We start from the raw sequence: 17,912 nt of genomic DNA on the forward strand, positions 1-17,912 counted from the left end.
CGCAGCCTGGGGAGGCTGCAGGAGGCTTGGGTAAGTGCACCCAAGCCCTTGCAGCCCCCCTGGGCGGTACGATCCTAGGGATCACACCGCTGCCTCCTCCCTGCCTCCAGGCTGCCCCACCCCTTAAGGGGGCAGAGGCCAGGGCTCACAGGCTGGAGCATCACAACGCCCCAGTTTGAAAAGCCCTGCACTAGTGTAATGCCAGAGGGTGCTCAAGAACGAGCAGGTCAGTGATGGCAGAAAGATTTAGCCAAGGAAGAGAGAACAGAACAAAGTAATGGTATGGAATTCACTCGTGTATGGGCTGGTTCACACATGTGTGTCCATCACTCGTTTGCGTATACAGGTATAACCTAACTGGGCTGGTTCACACATGTGTGTCCATCACTCGTTTGCGTATACAGGTATAACCTAACTGGGCTGGTTCACACATGTGTGTCCATCACTCGTTTGCGTATACAGGTATAACCTAACTATCACTGATTTTTCACCCACGGTTTTAACTCAATGAGATGAGAAGGGCCCTTTAAAGGGAAACGTCCCTTTTAAGAACAGACTCGCTTACCATTGGAGGCAGCAGGCAGACAATCACTCAATCTCTATCTGTCTCTCTCCAGGGGCTTAGAACAGTTTAGTTTCAGTTCACTCCGAGGCAAGCGACCCCTCCCTTCCTCCTGGAGCACACAAGAGAATGCTCCAGAAAGAGCATTTGCTCTTTCTGAAAAAGAGCAAATTTTCTCTGAAAAAGAGAAAATAAGGAGCTTTGCATTCTCTTGTGCTCCAGCGGGAAGGGAGGGGGTCACCTGCCTTGAAATGAGCTGAAACTAAGCTAACTAAAACTAAGGGGTCTGGTGCTCCAGAGGGAAGGGGTTGTCTGCCTGCATGCCACCCCTCTCCCACATTACATAGTAAGCGAGGCTGTTTTTAAAGGAGACATTTTTTTTCTTTAAAGGGCCTTTCTGAGTAAATAGATTTCATTTAGCCGCCTTGGGTGCCCTTCGGGGAGAAAGGCGGAATACAAATCAATCAATCAAATAAATAAATAAATAAATAAATAAATTTGACATGATTCTCTGCATCTGCAGGGATTCTGGGAATGGAACACTCATGGATGCTGAGACACAACCTGTACAGCCATCAGGTGTTGCAAAATCAACTAATGAGAGAGTATGATGCATACGCATATGTGAACCAACTATATGTGTTTTCTTAATGGCCATGTGCCTACAGATAATATCTCCTTAACAGAACACTTAATTCCAGATTCATTTTCCTTTGTTTAAACTTTTGCAGGTATCCCAATAACACATTCCTAACTGAACGTCAACTAGAGCTGCAAAATTACAGAATTATAAACCCCGCAACCTGCCAGGTAGGGGTAGGGGTATCCGCTGGTTAGATCATGCCACTCTTCTCCTCCTCAAAAGAAGTTCTTGATGAGGATCGTCCTAGCAAAAGCTCCTTCTCGTGAATCAGACTATCCAGGAGGTCCTCTTGCCGGTAGTTGTGATAAACCTTCAAAAAGGCCAGAATGGTAATTCCTAGCCAAGTCAGCCAGGCAGCCCACAGGCCAAACTAGAGGAAGAAAGAGAAATACCAGGTAAAAGGGAGATGAAGAGATCAAGCCACTTTTAATACTGTATATCTGCTGTATAGAACTCTAAGACAGTGTTTCATCATTGGTCCTCTGCTGTACCACTTCATATGGTCCACCTATTCAAAGTATCACTGGAAGTAACTGGCAAATACTACTGTTAATAATAATATTTTAATAGTATTTATATACTGCTTTTCAACAAAAAGTTCACAAAGCAGTTTACAGAGAAAATCAAGCAACTAATGGCTCCCTGTCCCAAAAGGGCTCACAATCTCAAAAGATGCTGAAGAACACCAGCAGACAGCCACTAGAAAAGACACCGCTGGGGTGAGGAGGGCCAGTTACTCTCCCCCTGCTAAATTAAATAGGAGCACCCACTTGAAAAAGTGTATCTTACCCAGTTAGTAGGAGTGACATCATAGCCAGTTACTTCTGGGTTCAGAGGCCAGATGCAACATGACAAACACCAGTAAGAGGTTCAGGGTGGATGGGAGAGCTTTTCTGAGCAGGAAAATTATGCTTTGGAGCCTCCTATTGCTGTTTGTTGTATCGCATTCCTGATCTTGCACATGCCTGGTGAGCTTGTTCCAAGGGATGATAAATAGGAAAGACCTTATTTTGTTGTATGGAGAAGTTTCAGAGAGTCCAGATCCTCTCTGGACATACCCCACCAGTTCCATGAACAGAGACACTTTTTGGACTGTCGCTTGACTTACCTGTGTGATGGCAAACTGGTCATAGAACGCTGAGTTTTCTAAATTCAGCTCAAGATCTATATCCTGCAATTCTTCACAGCTAAAGGGAGAAGACATTTTGGACAAGAGGGAAAGAAAAGAAAATCATCTCAGCAGTTCCAAATGACCTTTCCAAGCTTCAGCTGAATCAGACCTCTAAATCCTGCCCGGTAAAGCCTCTAGTGGCAAAAGCCTGCCACTATATATAACAAGTTGATGACAATATCTTCCCTTCTAAAACAATCATCCCGCTATCCTTGAAGCACAGATAAACTTTCATATTACGGTCCCAGCCACTGAACAAGCCTGAGCTTATTGCAGTTTTATCTCAAACAGAAATAACGGAGCAAGGGCCAAAATGTCAGGGTCTTTTCAAATACTTGGCAACCGTTCCAATTCTGCCCAATTGCTTACAAATGAAGAGAAAGAGATGCTGTTGGAATTTTTTCATCCACGTTCATAAATGAACTGTATTCATCTTTCCAGGCTATTACTAAAAGTATCACACACATCTATTTTAGCCATCGTACTCTACTCGCGTAATAATCACACCACAGATTTTCCTTGTTTCAGTTCAGAGGCTGTACATCTCTGACTACAAGATACCGGGAACAAGCAACACAAATAAACTGCTTGTGGCCTTCCCAAAAGCATCTGGCTTCCATGCTGGGAAAAAGAATGGTGGACAAAATGAACCTTTGGTCCAGCGGCGTAACTAGAGGGGGTGCAAAACATTAAGTTTTGCAGGGAGTCTCACCACACTATGCAAGCGCTCCCCCTCCCCTTTGGAGCTAGGTGTTTGACTCCATTTTGCTCCCCCAGCCCAGAATTGTTCCAAGGGGAGGGGGAAGGGCATCTTGCACACTGTGGTGAGGCTCCCTGCAAAACTTAATGCTTTGCACCCCCTCTAGCTATGCCACTGCTTTGGTCTGATCTGGCAGGTCCTTAATGCTCAGCCAAAAGTTTTCTAATGAGAGGCTTCCATAAAATGTGTGGGAATCAGGAGTAAAATGGAAGCAATGTCTTCCTGTCATAATTTTTCACCACTGCCGCCCTGTTTTGTGGATATGGCACCATTGCTCTTCCTGGGTGGCACTACTCTTATCCTCAGAACATGCCCCCCCCCCAAGACTATATGATAATGTAGCATCACTTGGAGAGGTTTCTAGAGAGAAAAAAATGGGAGAAGAACCGGTGCCACCACAGCGACCTGGGGCAGGTTTTGGCCCATCTCCCAATTTTTTTCCTCCCGGTCTTAGGAAAAAAAAGAAATCACCAAAATGGTGACCCATTTTCAACAGCAAAAATTGGGAGGGGGAATTTTTAGGCTCAACATAGATGCAGGTTCAGAGTAATACAGTTGGAGAAGGCATCATTCAAGGAACCAAGAGTCACTGTTGCACTTATCACAATAAATATTCTCCCAAACATGTCTTTTGAGCATCAGTGGTCCACACACCTATCAGTGCAGCAATCAATGCCCCACCTGGGGCAAGTATGACATTTTCCCACATATGCTATACTGCATCTTAAGGACAGTTGTGTCCATGCATTAAAAGCGCTACCTTCAGGACAGAAGTTCAGACTGAGTACAATGAACAGAAATAGATGTGCATGTCTGGTGCAAAACAAAAACAACAGACTGTGGAAAGCCCCAAGTCTTTATTATGGGGGGAAAAATTTTTTTAGGAACTTTCTCCTTCATTATGCCCCACCCACCAAATCAACCAAAGACACACCCACTGGCATCACCCTAAAAGATGCATCATGACAATGACCCCAAACTAATGAGCCTTCATTACCTGTTGGCATCCTCAGAGAAGACTTCCGAAGAAGGGAGCGTTTGGGTGTTTTTGTTTCAGGTGCTCCAGAGCAAAGAGTCGGTAAGATAATCTGCCTAAAGGTTTTGGTTTTTTTAACGAATAACTTCTAATTTACTTGGTGCTGTGAAAAAATTCCAGGGATTTTGAGGTTTCAGAAGGCCTCTTCTCTCTCTTGCCTTTCCCGTGTTGTCAGCCATCTTGGATGCTTATCCGAATATTCGATTAGTCAGGGTTTTATTTTAAAAAACCAAGACCATTTTAACCGAATATTTGAATAATCGTTGCAGCCCTAAACAGAACATTCACTATGGCATTTTACAACATATGACAACATGAGACATAAAATTGACGTTTTAACAGAACAGTTAATCTATATCAGTGTTTACCGTACCTCTTCACATGGTTCACCTATTCAAAGTACCACTGGGAGTAACTGACGATGATGTCGTCACCAGTTACTTCTGGGTTGGGAGGCCAGATGCAACATGACCCGTAAGAGTCTCAGGGTGTATGGGAGGGCTCTTTCAAACACGGAAAAGCATGCCTTGGAGCTCTACCCACTGAGCCGATTCTCCTATCGCTGTTGTGTCACGGTAGGTGTCCAGGGATTCCACAAGAACCACTGGTGGTATCCATACCACTGGCTGAGAAACACTAATCTATCCCATAAGACAAAAAAATGTCACTTTTCTACTTTGCTATTACCCGGCAGATAAAACAGATGCTTAATCTCTATTTTTTCTCCCCAGTATTAAAGTCAAAGAGCACCGGAATACACTGGATGATTTCTCAAATTCACTTTTAAATATAGCTTTGGTTTTTAATACTGTACAACATTAACAAATTCAGTTTGCAAAAATATATACGCTTTCCTGCGCGCTACTGGAAATTTTTTTCCACCATCAGGTTGATTCAAGAATCAGCCACATTGGACGGTACCATTCAGGTGGCCAACCATTGCATGAGGGAAGGAATGAGTACATCTCCCAACTCAGTGCATCATTCCCATCGGCACATAGGCAGGCACAGGATAAGCTGCTTCCAACTGCCCAGTTCAGATGATTCACCTCCACATAACAGAGACAACATAGTGCTCTGGGTGGAGGAAATATGTGTGTGCTATGTTCCTCCTCGTACAAAAGCAGCTGGTTGAGTGTTAACGCCCGAACCAGTCCAAAGTCAGGAGTAACAACTCACACAATACATTCAGTGCTGTGTCCTTCCACTATGTGTTGACTGTACAATTTTCCATATATTGTAGGAGTCACCTAACCTGCACATGACCTGCATCTTGGGGAAAAGATGTACAAATGTTTCTCCATTACATTTCTAGTCATCAGAGTGCCATATACTGTATGTATATATACTGAACAATGTTGAAGTGGATGGATATAAATTCAATGCAGCTATCTGTGCAGCACAGAAGTATCTCAAAGTTTTTAGGTACACACCTGTGCCTCTTGTTTTGAGGGTATAAGTGTCCCACTTTCAAATTATTCCTGTAATCTGGGCGTCTTAGGCTATGTGCTTAGTAAATCCCAACCATCTTGGGCTAAGTGTTTAGTAAATCCCAACCATCTAACGGTCCAAAACTATTGGGCCCCATCGCCAGCAGAACACACATTCCATAGTGGTGACTGCTGCAAAACAGCTATAAAGTGTGGGGGTAAGGCAGGTAAAATGGCAGGGGAGGCGGGGAGGGGTGAAACTGGGCTTAATGGGCATAGGAAGGCTGCAGAAGGGATGGATGATGTGTGCTGGATCCTATTCCTTCTGAGCAACCTCCCTGCCTACTTTCTCTCTTTGGACTTGCTCTAGAAAAATCACTAGTGCAAGTTTGAGGAGATCCAGTGTGGAGTGGGAGGCTTATGCAGAGGTAAGGTGTTTTAAATCCCCTTTCCCTCCTGAAGCCTCCCAAACACCCCCGCCCCCCACACTGGACACAGTGTACCTGTTTTGGGCAAGGCTGCAGCAGTGCAAGGGGGGAGGGAGAATAGGATTGGGCTGTAAGTCATGTTGTTGCTTATAAACTTCACCATGTTGACTTCCTCTAAATCAAAGGCCCAAGTGTCTTCATAGACACAGGCTCTGGCAGTGAGTGGGAGGGGCCACTTACACAGTGCACTGCAGAGCCTGCAGTACTTACTGTGCCACCCCCCCATAGCTATGCCACTGCTTACAGGCACAGAATGTCCCCTACACAGCTAATTGCCACCTCGCTTGGGGAAAATTTAAAGCAAAGAATCAGCATCCGAGGAAAAGACTAAGGCTGCAATCCTATGCACACTTTCCTGGGCGTAAGCCCCATTGAATTCACATGAATTCAATGGGGTTTACTTCTGAGTAGACATGCGTAGGACTGGGCTCTAAATCCCTCTTTCCCCTCTGATGCAGCCCTGATCCAAAAAGCTCTGAGGAATCAAAAGTTCCATTCAAGTGTAGTTCAGTGCTAAGAGTGGGGAAAAGAGTCTTCCTTTCTTTGCAAGTCATACCTGTCCAGGTGACTTCCCAAGATGCACCTCTTCTCGTTTGCTTCCCTGGCACTGAATAGCTACATGCCTCCCATTTCTCTGCCTGCACATATCAACAGAAAGCAGCACCATCTTCCATACCCACCTCTTAGACAGGGTCCCTTTATCAGTGATCGCGTCACACCACATGTTAAAGCCAACGCTCACAATGGTGCTGGCGATGAAGATGACGAAGACCACAAAGGCACTGATCAGCAGGTTCAGGAAGGCATAAAAGAAAGAGCTGTAACGAGAACAGAGTGCGGGAATAAGAACAATAGGCATGTCTCACAAACTACATAAAGTGTGGTTCGGAATGAGCGGTATAGCTCATGCTCAGTGGTACAGCACATGTTAGCATGCAGAAAGCCCCAGGTCCTATAGCTGGCATTTCCAGGTAGGGCTGTAAAAACACTTAAAACATCTAAACAGCTGCACAGGTGACAGGACTGTATAGCTTGTGTCCCATCAGCTTTGCATACTGGGCCATTTTGCAACCGGACTGGAGTTGCAAAAACTGTGAATTGTCAAAGCATCTGACAGGCTAACTATTTTAATTTGACACAAGTCTACAGGGTTGAGCATAAGGACCTGTTTTCTCTCAAAACAGGCCATTGCTCCATCAAACTCAATACTGTCCACACATGGATCTCTATCTTCTCCTCTAGTTGACCCTTAGATTTCTAAACACAATATCTACTCTCATTTACAATGCGGCCAATCAATTACAATTGCTTTGGGCAATGCTCAGTACAATTCCTCATACATATTCAAAATATTATTTCACTGGGACGGTGTTTTGTTTTTTTGACATTGATGCAGAGAAATCTAGGTTTAAGGAAATCTCTTTCTCCCCCCCCCCCATACGATAGGTCATTAAAAAGCAAGGATCCTAATTAGACAAAATAAGAATAAGGATCAATTGATACAAGCATATTCATCATTCACTAACTGCTGGATTTCAACATGATCAGCCCTCACAAATTATTTGCCACAAAATTTGACAGCTCACATATTCAGCCAAAAGCCATAAAGTAATAACAAAGGGCAAGCATGAGTGTTTGAGAGTGTGTAAAAGGTAGACATATTTTAAAAATATATATTCCTATTGGAACATAGGTTGGACCTTGTTAAAACCAGCTTGATGGCAGACCTCTTGGACAGGGACCTCTAGACAGGAACCTCCAACTCAGCCAGGACCTCCAGCTCATTAGATCTCAGATAGCCCCAAAATCTGCTTGATATAGGACACAGCAAGGAAGAGCCAAATCCTATCCAACTTTAAAGCACCAATGCAGGCACAATGCAGGTCCCAAGGTAATGGAACCAACATTTTCTTACCTTGAGAAGGCCTCCATAACTGCCCCTTCACCACTGGATGTGGCATACACCCTGTCGGTATGGCTGCATCAACACTGGAAAGTTGGATAGGACTGGGTCCTATTAAACTTGGTGGGACTCAGGGCAGAACTAGACCTGATGCGAACAGAGCTTTGCCAACCATGGAGAGTGGCTATACTCTGTGGTTGAGTACCTGTTTTGCATGTAAAAGATCCCAGGTTCTTGACATTTCCAGGTACATCAAGCCCCTACCTGAAACTCTAGATAACTCTCCCAGACGCCATAGACCAGCATTTCTCAAAGTGTGGTTTGGGATCCACTAGGTGGGTTGCAAGACGCAGGAGAACCCATGGATACTATATACAGGTGGAGCCTATTTATCTGCATTAGTTCTGTTCCGTGACTCAGCACGATTAACAAAAAACGCATTGTGCTAAATTCCATAGAGTTAAACAAATATGCTGCAGCCTGACACTTCTGGATGGAAGGAAACTAAGGCAGTTGTTATCAATCCCCTCCGCTCCGTACTCAGCCCTCCCCGTTGCCAGTTTCTTTCACAGTTGGGATGCTGATCTTTTAGGAGTCCAGCCCTATGTGTTTCTACTCAGAAGTAAGCCCCATTGTAGTCAATGGGTAGTCATTGTAGTCAATGGGGCTTACTCCCAGGAAAGTGTGGAGAGGATTGTAGGCTATATCTCATGCTTTGCTTGGTGGGAAGACTTGTTTGTGTCCATGATAGCCTGCATCATGGGAGGGGGGGCTGCATGTGTCAATGATTGCCTGTACCACCTCAATGGGGGGGGGGATTTGGCAAACACTCCCAGGGTTTTTTAAAGCAATCCCCTCTGTTGCTATCACACCTGCCCCTGTGTGAGTGTGAGTGAGAGAGAGCTCCACCTTGCTGCATGTGTCCTAGCTACAGAGATTTTCACCCCCCCTTCCCCTCTTCAGCCTCTTTGCTGGCTCAGGGGCTCCAGGAGTGTTACTGTTCCTTCAAAAGGGGAACCTCTTCTAGGGCTCCAGAGCTATTTCCCTGCCTGGATGAGGCAGAGCCTTTCTGCAGTGTTTTCAGCTGCCTGGAAATGGAGTGAGATGCCATCGCAGGACAAAGGAGGCAAAGGTGTGTGTGACTTTACGTTCCCCCACCCCATTAGCATTGAGACAAAACTGCAGCTAAAAAATCCATGGATAAATAGGCTGCACCTGTATCTGGACTTTCAGAAGGCATTTGACACAGTCCCTCACCAAAGGCTGCTAAGAAAACTCCACAGTCAGGGAATTAGAGGGCAGGTCCTCTCCTGGATTAGGAACTGGTTGAGGTCCAGGAAGCAGAGAGTAGGTGTCAATGGGCAATTTTCACAGTGAAGAGAGATAGAAAATGGAGTGCCCCAAGGATCTATCCTGGGACCTGTACTTTTCAACCTGTTTGTAAATGACCTGGAGGCAGGGCTAAGCATAGAGGTGGCCAAGTTTGCAGATGACACCAAACTTTTCTGAGTGGTGAAGACCAGAAGAGACTGTGAAGAGCTCCAGAAGGACCTCTCCAAACTGGGGGACTGGGCAGCAAAATGGCAGATGCATTTCAATGTAAGTGTAAAGTCATGCACATTGGGGCAAAGAATCAATACAAATAGGCTAATGCAGTGGTTCTCATTGGGACCCACTTTTTAGAATGAGAATCTGTCAGGACCCACTGGAAGTGAAGTCATGACCAGAAGGGACATCATCAAGAAGGAAAATTTTTAACAATTCTAGGCTGCAATTCTAGCCACACTTACCCAGGAGTAAGTCCCATTTACTGTCATTGTTACAAGAATATACATAATAGTTTGTTAAAAGCACAGGTCTGTAACATTTCCCCAAATGCAGTCACATACCATGGTAGCATCAAGTCTAATATATTAAAAATAAAACATTGAAATGAATGGGAACCCACCAGAAATTGGCTCGCAACCCACCAAGTGGGTCCCGACCCACAGTTTGAGAAACACTGGGTTCTGAGCTGTCTGAGTTGAGCTAATGGGTTCTGAGCTGTCTGTGCTGGTGGACAGCTCAATGAAAGTGTCGACCCAATGTGCGGCAGCAGTGAAGAGGGCTAATTCCATGCTTGGGATCATTAGGAAAGGCATTGAGAATAAGACAGCTAATATTGTAATGTCGTTGTACAAAACAATGGTAAGGCCACATCTGGAGTATTGTGACTAGTTCTGTTCGCCACATCTCAAAAAGGATATATAGTGGAGATGGAAAAGGTGCAAAAGAGAGCAACCAAAATGATTACTGGGCTGCGGCACCTTCCCTATGGGGAAAGGCTACAATGTTTGGGCCTCTTCAGTCTAGAAAAGAGGCGCCTGAGGGGGGACATGATTGAGACATACAAAATCATGCAGGGGATGGACAGAGTGGATAGATGGACGCTCTTTTCCCTCTCACATAACACCAGAACCAGGGGACATCCACTAAAATTGAGTGTTGGGAGAGTTAGGACAAACAAAAGAAAGTATTTCTTTACTCAGCGTGTGGTTGGTCTGTGGAACTCCTTGCAACAAGATGTAGTGATGGCATCCTGCCTGGATGCCTTTAAGAGGGGACTGGACAAATTTCTGGAGGAAAAGTTCATTACAGATTACAAGTCATAGTAGGTGTGTGCAAGCTCTTGGTTTTAGAGGCAAGCTGCCTCTGATTGCCAGATGCAGGGGAGGGCACCAGTATGTACTCATAGGTTGTGCCTGTTGTCTTGTGTGCTCCCTGGGGCATTTGGTGGGCCACTGTGAGATACAGGAAGCTGGACTAGATGGGCCCTTGGCCTGATCCAGCAGGGCTCTTTTTATGTTCTTATGTAAGCCAATTTCAGATGAGTCGTGAGCATCTACCTCAGCCATCATTGAAAATACAGAGCTAAAAATAAGGATACAGAGTTGCTGGGCAGCGCAGGCTCCCAGGGTGAGACAGGCATAGTTCTTTGCCCTGAAGAGGTGGGGAGACAGGACACTGGAAAAGGGGGGGTGGGATGTGCGGTTGGGGAAAGATCCAAATCTATGTTCTGCGGTGACTTCCAAGCCAGAATGTTTGAATTATATGCAAAATACCAGCAGGAGCAAGCTCTATAATGGAAACTTTGATGGTGGCTTAGGTTTGAATCCTAAATTGATGACATCACTTCCAGCCATGACATCATTTCCAGGTTAATGTCATCACTTCTGGTGGGTCCTGACAGATTGTCGCTCTTAAAAGTGGCTCCTAGTGCTAAAAAGTTTGAGAGCCATTGGCATAGACAGTATGGAGCCGGACAGAACAATGGTCTGATTCGGTATAAGGCAGTTTCTATTCATTAAGACAAGTCTACATACACTTTCCCATCCTCTCCCCATAACGTTTAGTTTCTATAACATTACATGATGACACCACTTTGTATGTTTCTCCACCCACATAATACATGATTGACTGGCTGCTGCTCAGAAGAGGCAAGGAGGTTGTCACATAATGGCATGACACTGCATGTTCCAGGAACTACATATTATAGGGGGAAGGGGGGAAGTGGATGTAGACCTGCTGTTTCCAGCAGCAAATTTCATGACATGTGTCACAGACATTATTTATTTTATTCTGTTTGTACACTGACTTTCTCCCCAAGGGCACCAAAGGGATCCAACAACAGTTAAAGTATTGTATTGGCAACCTTCAGTCTCGAAAGACTATGGTATCGCGCTCTGAAAGGTGGTTCTGGAACAGCGTCTAGTGTGGCTGAAAAGGCCAATCCGGGAGTGACAATCCCTTCCACACCGGGAGCAAGTGCAGTCTGTCCCTGGTCTGTCTCCCTGGCTATGGGCCTTCCTTCTTTGCCTCTTAGCCTCAGACTGTTGGCAAAGTGTCTCTTCAAACTGGGAAAGGCCATGCTGCACAGCCTGCCTCCAAGCGGGCCGCTCAGAGGCCAGGGTTTCCCACTTGTTGAGGTCCATCCCTAAGGCCTTCAGATCCCTCTTGCAGATGTCCTTGTATCGCAGCTGTGGTCTGCCTGTAGGGTGCTTTCCTTGCACGAGTTCTCCATAGAGGAGATCCTTTGGGATCCGGCCATCATCCATTCTCACGACATGACCAAGCCAACGCAGGCGTCTCTGTTTCAGCAGTGAATACATGCTAGGGATTCCAGCACGTTCCAGGACTGTGTTGTTTGGAACTTTGTCCTGCCAGGTGATGCCGAGGATGCGTCGGAGGCAGCGCATGTGGAAAGCGCTCAGTTTCCTCTCCTGTTGTGAGCGAAGAGTCCATGACTCGCTGCAGTACAGAAGTGTACTCAGGACGCAAGCTCTGTAGACCTGGATCTTGGTATGTTCCGTCAGCTTCTTGTTGGACCAGACTCTCTTTGTGAGTCTGGAAAACGTGGTAGCTGCTTTACCGATGCGCTTGTTTAGCTCGGTATCGAGAGAATGAGTGTCGGAGATCGTTGAGCCAAGGTACACAAAGTCATGGACAACCTCCAGTTCATGCGCAGAGATTGTAATGCAGGGAGGTGAGTCCACATCCTGAACCATGACCTGTGTTTTCTTCAGGCTGATTGTCAGTCCAAAATCTTGGCAGGCCTTGCTAAAACGATCCATGAGCTGCTGGAGATCTTTGGCAGAGTGGGTAGTGACAGCTGCATCGTCGGCAAAGAGGAAGTCACGCAGACATTTCAGCTGGACTTTGGATTTTGCTCTCAGTCTGGAGAGGTTGAAGAGCTTTCCGTCTGATCTGGTCCGGAGATAGATGCCTTCTGTTGCAGTTCCAAAGGCCTGCTTCAGCAGGACAGCGAAGAAAATCCCAAACAAGGTTGGTGCAAGAACACAGCCCTGCTTCACTCCGCTTCGGATGTCAAAAGGGTCTGATGTGGAGCCATCGAAGACAACAGTGCCCTTCATGTCCTTGTGGAAAGATCTGATGATGCTGAGGAGCCTGGGTGGACATCCGATCTTGGGGAGAATCTTGAAGAGGCCGTCTCTGCTGACCAGGTCGAAAGCCTTTGTGAGATCTATGAAGGCTATAAAGAGTGGCTGTCGTTGTTCTCTGCATTTCTCCTGCAGTTGTCTAAGGGAGAATACCATATCAGTGGTGGACCTGTTGGCTCGGAATCCACACTGCGATTCTGGATAGACGCTCTCTGCAAGTACCTGGAGCCTCTTTAGTACAACTCGGGCAAACAGCTTTCCTACAACGCTAAGGAGAGAGATGCCGCGGTAGTTGTTGCAGTCACCCCTGTCACCTTTGTTCTTGTACAGCGTGATGATGTTTGCATCCCTCATGTCTTGAGGTACTCCACCTTCTCTCCAGCAGAGACAGAGGATTTCATGCAGCTCAGTGACTATGATCTCTTTGCAGCATTTTAGGACTTCAGCAGGGATGCTGTCTTTTCCAGGTGCCTTGCCAAAGGCAAGGGAGTCCAGGGCCACGTGAAGTTCTTCTAGGGTTGGTTCACTGTCAAGCTCTTCCAGCACAGGCAGGCACTCAATGTTGTTCAGTGCTTCTTCGGTGACTACATTTTCTCTGGAATATAGCTCAGAGTAGTGCTGCACCCAGCGTTCCATCTGCTGCACCCGATCCTGGATGACCTCGCCTGTGGCAGACTTCAGAGGGGCAATTTTCTTCTGTGTTGGACCTAGGGCCTGCTTGATACCATCATACATCCCCTTGATGTTGCCCGTGTCAGCTGCTATCTGTATCTCGGAACAGAGCTGGAGCCAGTAGTCGTTAGCACATCTCCTGGCAGTCTGTTGGACTTTGCTGCGAGCAATTCGGAGGACCTGCAGGTTGCGCTCACTGGGACAGGCCTTGTATGCTGCTTGAGCTCTCCTCTTTTCCTCAATGACTGGTGTCAACTCCTCAGAGTGGGCTTCAAACCAGTCTGCCGCCTTGTTGGTCTTCTTGCCGAATATGGACAAGGCGGTGTTGTAAACGGTATTCTTGAAATGTTCCCATCTGTTGGATGCGTTTGCGTCGGCCGGGCCTGGAAGAGATTCCTCAAGCGCTTGTGCAAATTCCTCCACTTTTCTCTGATCCCGGGTCTTGCTGGTATCAATGCGAGGTCTTCCTTCCTTTTTCGTGTGATACAGTCGCTTTGTTTGCAGTTTCACTCTGCTGCACACCAGGGAGTGGTCAGTGTCGCAGGCAGCACCATGATAACTGCGTGTGATCTTGATGCTGGGAAGGCTGGAGCGTCTGGTGAGGATCAGGTCGAGCTGGTGCCAGTGCTTTGATCTTGGATGTCTCCAAGAGACTCTATGTTGGGGCTTTGTGTTGAAGAACGTGTTGCTGACACAGAGACCGTGATGACAGCAAAACTCTAGCAGGCGTTGGCCATTTTCGTTCATCCTCCCAGTGCCAAACTGACCTAAGCAAGTGGGCCATGAACTGTTATCAGCACCAACTCTAGCATTGAAATCGCCGAGGATGAACAATGGCTCTTTTACAGGGATTTTCTTGACAGTGGTGGCCAGGTCATCATAGAATTTGTCTTTGGCTTCTGCTGGAGACGACAGAGTCGGTGCATAAGCACTGATGAGAGTGATAGGTCCTGCTGATGACTGGAGCTGCAGGGACAAAATTCTTTCACTTCCCACAGTAGGTGGGATGATGGATTTCAAAGTATACAAAAGATAAAATACATTTTAAAAATGATAAAATACAAAGAAAATGATAAAATAGAAATAAAAGCCAAGCAGCAGCAATAAATCAATTAAAACATTTAATAAAATACTAAAATAGCAGCTATCAAACCCTCTTATAGGCCATCAAAGACTCTCTGGAATAAAAATGCCTTCAGAAGGTTAACAATGAAGAAGTTATTCTCATCTCAAAGGGGAGGGAATTCCACAGAACAAACGCCACAACCGAGAAGGCCCTAACTCTGTTTGCCATTCCCTAACCTCTGTTAATGAAGGCACAACCAAAAGGGCCCTCTCAGATGACCAAAGGGAATGGAACAGATTGCATGGAAGAAGGCAGCCTCTCAGATATGCTGGTCTCAAGCCATAAAGTGCTTTGAAAACCAGCACCTTGACTTGGCCCAGAAATGAACCGGCAGCTGGTACAGCGATCTGACAGGGTCAAACCTCCAATCTCCAGGAACCACATTATTGTAATATGAATTTGATTTTAAAAATATATATTGTAGAGTAAACAGGAATGTTTCAGTTTTTTAGTATGAAAGATCCTGCCCTTATTTGAGCAAGAGTCTAGCTCATCTACTGCAGTTCTAACAACCCCTTGCAAAAATATCTCTAATCAGCTCAGAGCATCTTCTTAACATCTCCCGTCCTCCAAGGCAGGCTATCCGGTGCACGTAGAGAGGCATTCTCAATATTCGACAGGCAATATTTTAACACCTGCAGCCCAAAGGTTTGGGCCATGCTGGTGTTATGTTTAAATGCCCATTTTGCTGTCACTCACCCAGATCTCTGGAGAGTTTGGGTAAGCTAGACGGCACAAAATAAATCTATAATATCTCATGATCCCATCAGCATTTGTCTGATGAGGCAGGGCTTTGTATTCCCATGTGTGATGGGTTGCCAAAGCCAGAAATGAAAAAAGACCCCATCATAAATGATCAAATCGCTCTTCCCCAAGTTTCCCCAAAGGAGCCGCAGAATGGAGTGACCAATAGTAACATTAGGGGTGGATGATTTTCTTTTTTTTAGCATTGGCTTTTGGTGATCAGGTGTGGGGTGCAACGGGAGGAGAATAGGGTTCAATCAAGGAGACTGGGGAGACTATGATTAATGTATAGTGTGACCAAACCTGAGGGGGAAGGGGATTAAGGTTAGGGCAATCAGTATCTCATTTCTACAGGATGTGCCAGTTTCAAGAAGCCAGCAATTCATGGATCCATCCATTTGGAAGACCCAGCACAGGGAGATTGGAGCCCAATCCTAGGCATGCTTACTCAGAAGTAAGTCCCTTTCTAAGTCCATGGGGCTGACTCCCAGGAAAGTGTGGCTAGGATTGTAGCCACAGGCTGTGATTCCCTTGTGCATTTTCCTGGGAGTAAAGCCCAGCTTGACAGACTGCAATCCTATACACACTGACCTGGGAGTAAGCCCCATTGACTAGAATGGGATTTAGTTCTGAGTGGACAGGCCTAGGATGGGCTCTAAGTAGGCTCAGCCTGCAATCCTGACCACACTGACCTGGGTGTAAGCCCCATTGCCTAGACTGGGGCTAACATGCCGAAGATTGGGCTCTAAGAAGGCTCACAGCCCAATCCTGTCCACACTTTCCTGGGAGTAAGCCCCACTGACACTAATGGGACTTACTTCTGAGTAGACATACATAGGATTGGGCTGTCAGGCTGCAATCCGGCCCACACTGACCTGGGTGTAAGCCCCATTGACTAGAATGGGGCTTACTTCTGAGTAGACATGCTTGAGAGTGGGCTCTATGAAGGCTTAGGCTGCAATTCTGTCCACACTGACCTGGGAGTAAGCCCCATTGACTAGAATGGGGCTTACTTCTGAGTAGACATGCTTGGGAGTGGGCTCTATGAAGGCTTAGGCTGCAATTCTGTCCACACTGACCTGGGAGTAAGCCCCATTGACTAGACTGGGGCTTACTTCTGAGTAGACATGCCTAGAATTGGGCTCTAAGTAGGCTTAGCCTGAGTCCCGTCCACACTGACCTGGGAGTAAGCCCCATTGACGGGGGCTTCCTTCTGCGTAGACACAGCCCTCCCCCAAGGACCCCCCTCCGGGCCGCAGCCCCCCGGGCGGCACTCACTCGTCGTGGCCCTTGCAGAGGAAGAAGAGGGTCCTCCAGGCCTGGAGGGCGGCCAGCAGCAGGGAGAGGAGCCCGGCGCAGAGGCCGAAGCGGCAGGCGGACTCGGGGCCCCACTCCTGCACGGTGAAGCGCTGCCGCTCGGCCGTGAGGTTGGCGCTGAGCCAGAGGCCCTCGGTGAAGAGCAGGCAGCGGCCGTGGAAGTCGCGGCTGTTCTCCGACAGCGGCACCACCACGATGAAGCTGAAGAGGAAGGCCAGCAGCGAGCCCAGGCACTGCGCCAGCAGCGAGCCGCTCGGCGCCATCCTCGCCCGCCGGTGCCGGTGCTGAAGCTGCGCCGGGGAGGGAGGCAGGCAGGGAGGATGCGCACTGGAGGCGCCCTCCTCCTCCTCCTCCTCCAGCAGCTGCGCGCCCAGCCCCCGCGCCCGCCGCTCAGTTGCCCAGCCTGGCGGGCGGCGCAAGACACAGTGCCCTCCGAGGGCCCCCTGCCAGCCCTGCCGCCTTTCAGATCCTGGAGCTCCCGAGGGATGCTCCAAGAAAAGGAAAGCTTGCTTTACCCAGGGTGCCATTGGTCTGTGGAACTCCTTGCCACCGGACGCGGTGATGACGCCTGACCCTTGGCAGTGCCTCTCCAAGGTCCCCCTGCCAGCCCTGCCACCTTTGAGATCCTGGAGCTCCCGAGGGATGCTCCAAGAAAAGGAAAGGTTGCTCTACCCAGGGTGTCATTGGTCTGTGGAACTCCTTGCCACTGGACGCGGTGATGACTCCTGACCTAGATGCCTTTCAAAGGGATTGGCAGTGCCTCTCCGAGGTCCCCCTGCCAGCCCTTCCACCAGCTCCGGAGGGATGCTCCAAGAAAAGGAACCATCTCTTTAGTCTAGGGAACTCCTTGCCACAGGATGCGGGGACAGCCTCGATGCCTTTCAAAGGGGATTGGCAGTGGCCCTCCAAGGTCCCCCTGCCATTCCTTCCACCTGAGACCTTGGAGATCCTGAGAGCTCCTCCAAGTAAAGGAAATATCTCTTTACCCAGCATGGAATTAGTCTGTGGAACCCCTTGCCACAGGATTTGGGGATGGCCTGGATTCCTTTCAGAGGGGATTGGACAGGTTTCAGGAGGAAAAGCTCCATCACAGGTTTACAAGTCTCGATGGGTTTGTGCAACC

At 47.4% G+C, this 17,912-nt stretch overlaps 1 protein-coding gene across 1 annotated transcript; it reads right to left on the reverse strand.

Moving 5' to 3' along the window:
* Positions 1-1,395: 1,395 nt before the first annotated feature.
* TMEM179 (transmembrane protein 179) lies at positions 1,396-17,052 on the reverse strand. Its single transcript, XM_066612305.1, has 4 exons — positions 16,751-17,052; positions 6,771-6,908; positions 2,314-2,392; positions 1,396-1,575 (listed from the first exon to the last, which is right to left on the reverse strand). The coding sequence occupies exons 1-4, from the start codon at positions 17,050-17,052 to the stop codon at positions 1,396-1,398; spliced, it is 699 nt and encodes a 232-aa protein (XP_066468402.1).
* Between the last annotated feature and the right edge of the window lie 860 nt (positions 17,053-17,912).

The sequence above is a fragment of the Tiliqua scincoides genome, chromosome 1 (genome assembly GCF_035046505.1).
Source record: "Tiliqua scincoides isolate rTilSci1 chromosome 1, rTilSci1.hap2, whole genome shotgun sequence".
NCBI classification, from domain to species: Eukaryota; Metazoa; Chordata; class Lepidosauria; order Squamata; family Scincidae; genus Tiliqua; species Tiliqua scincoides.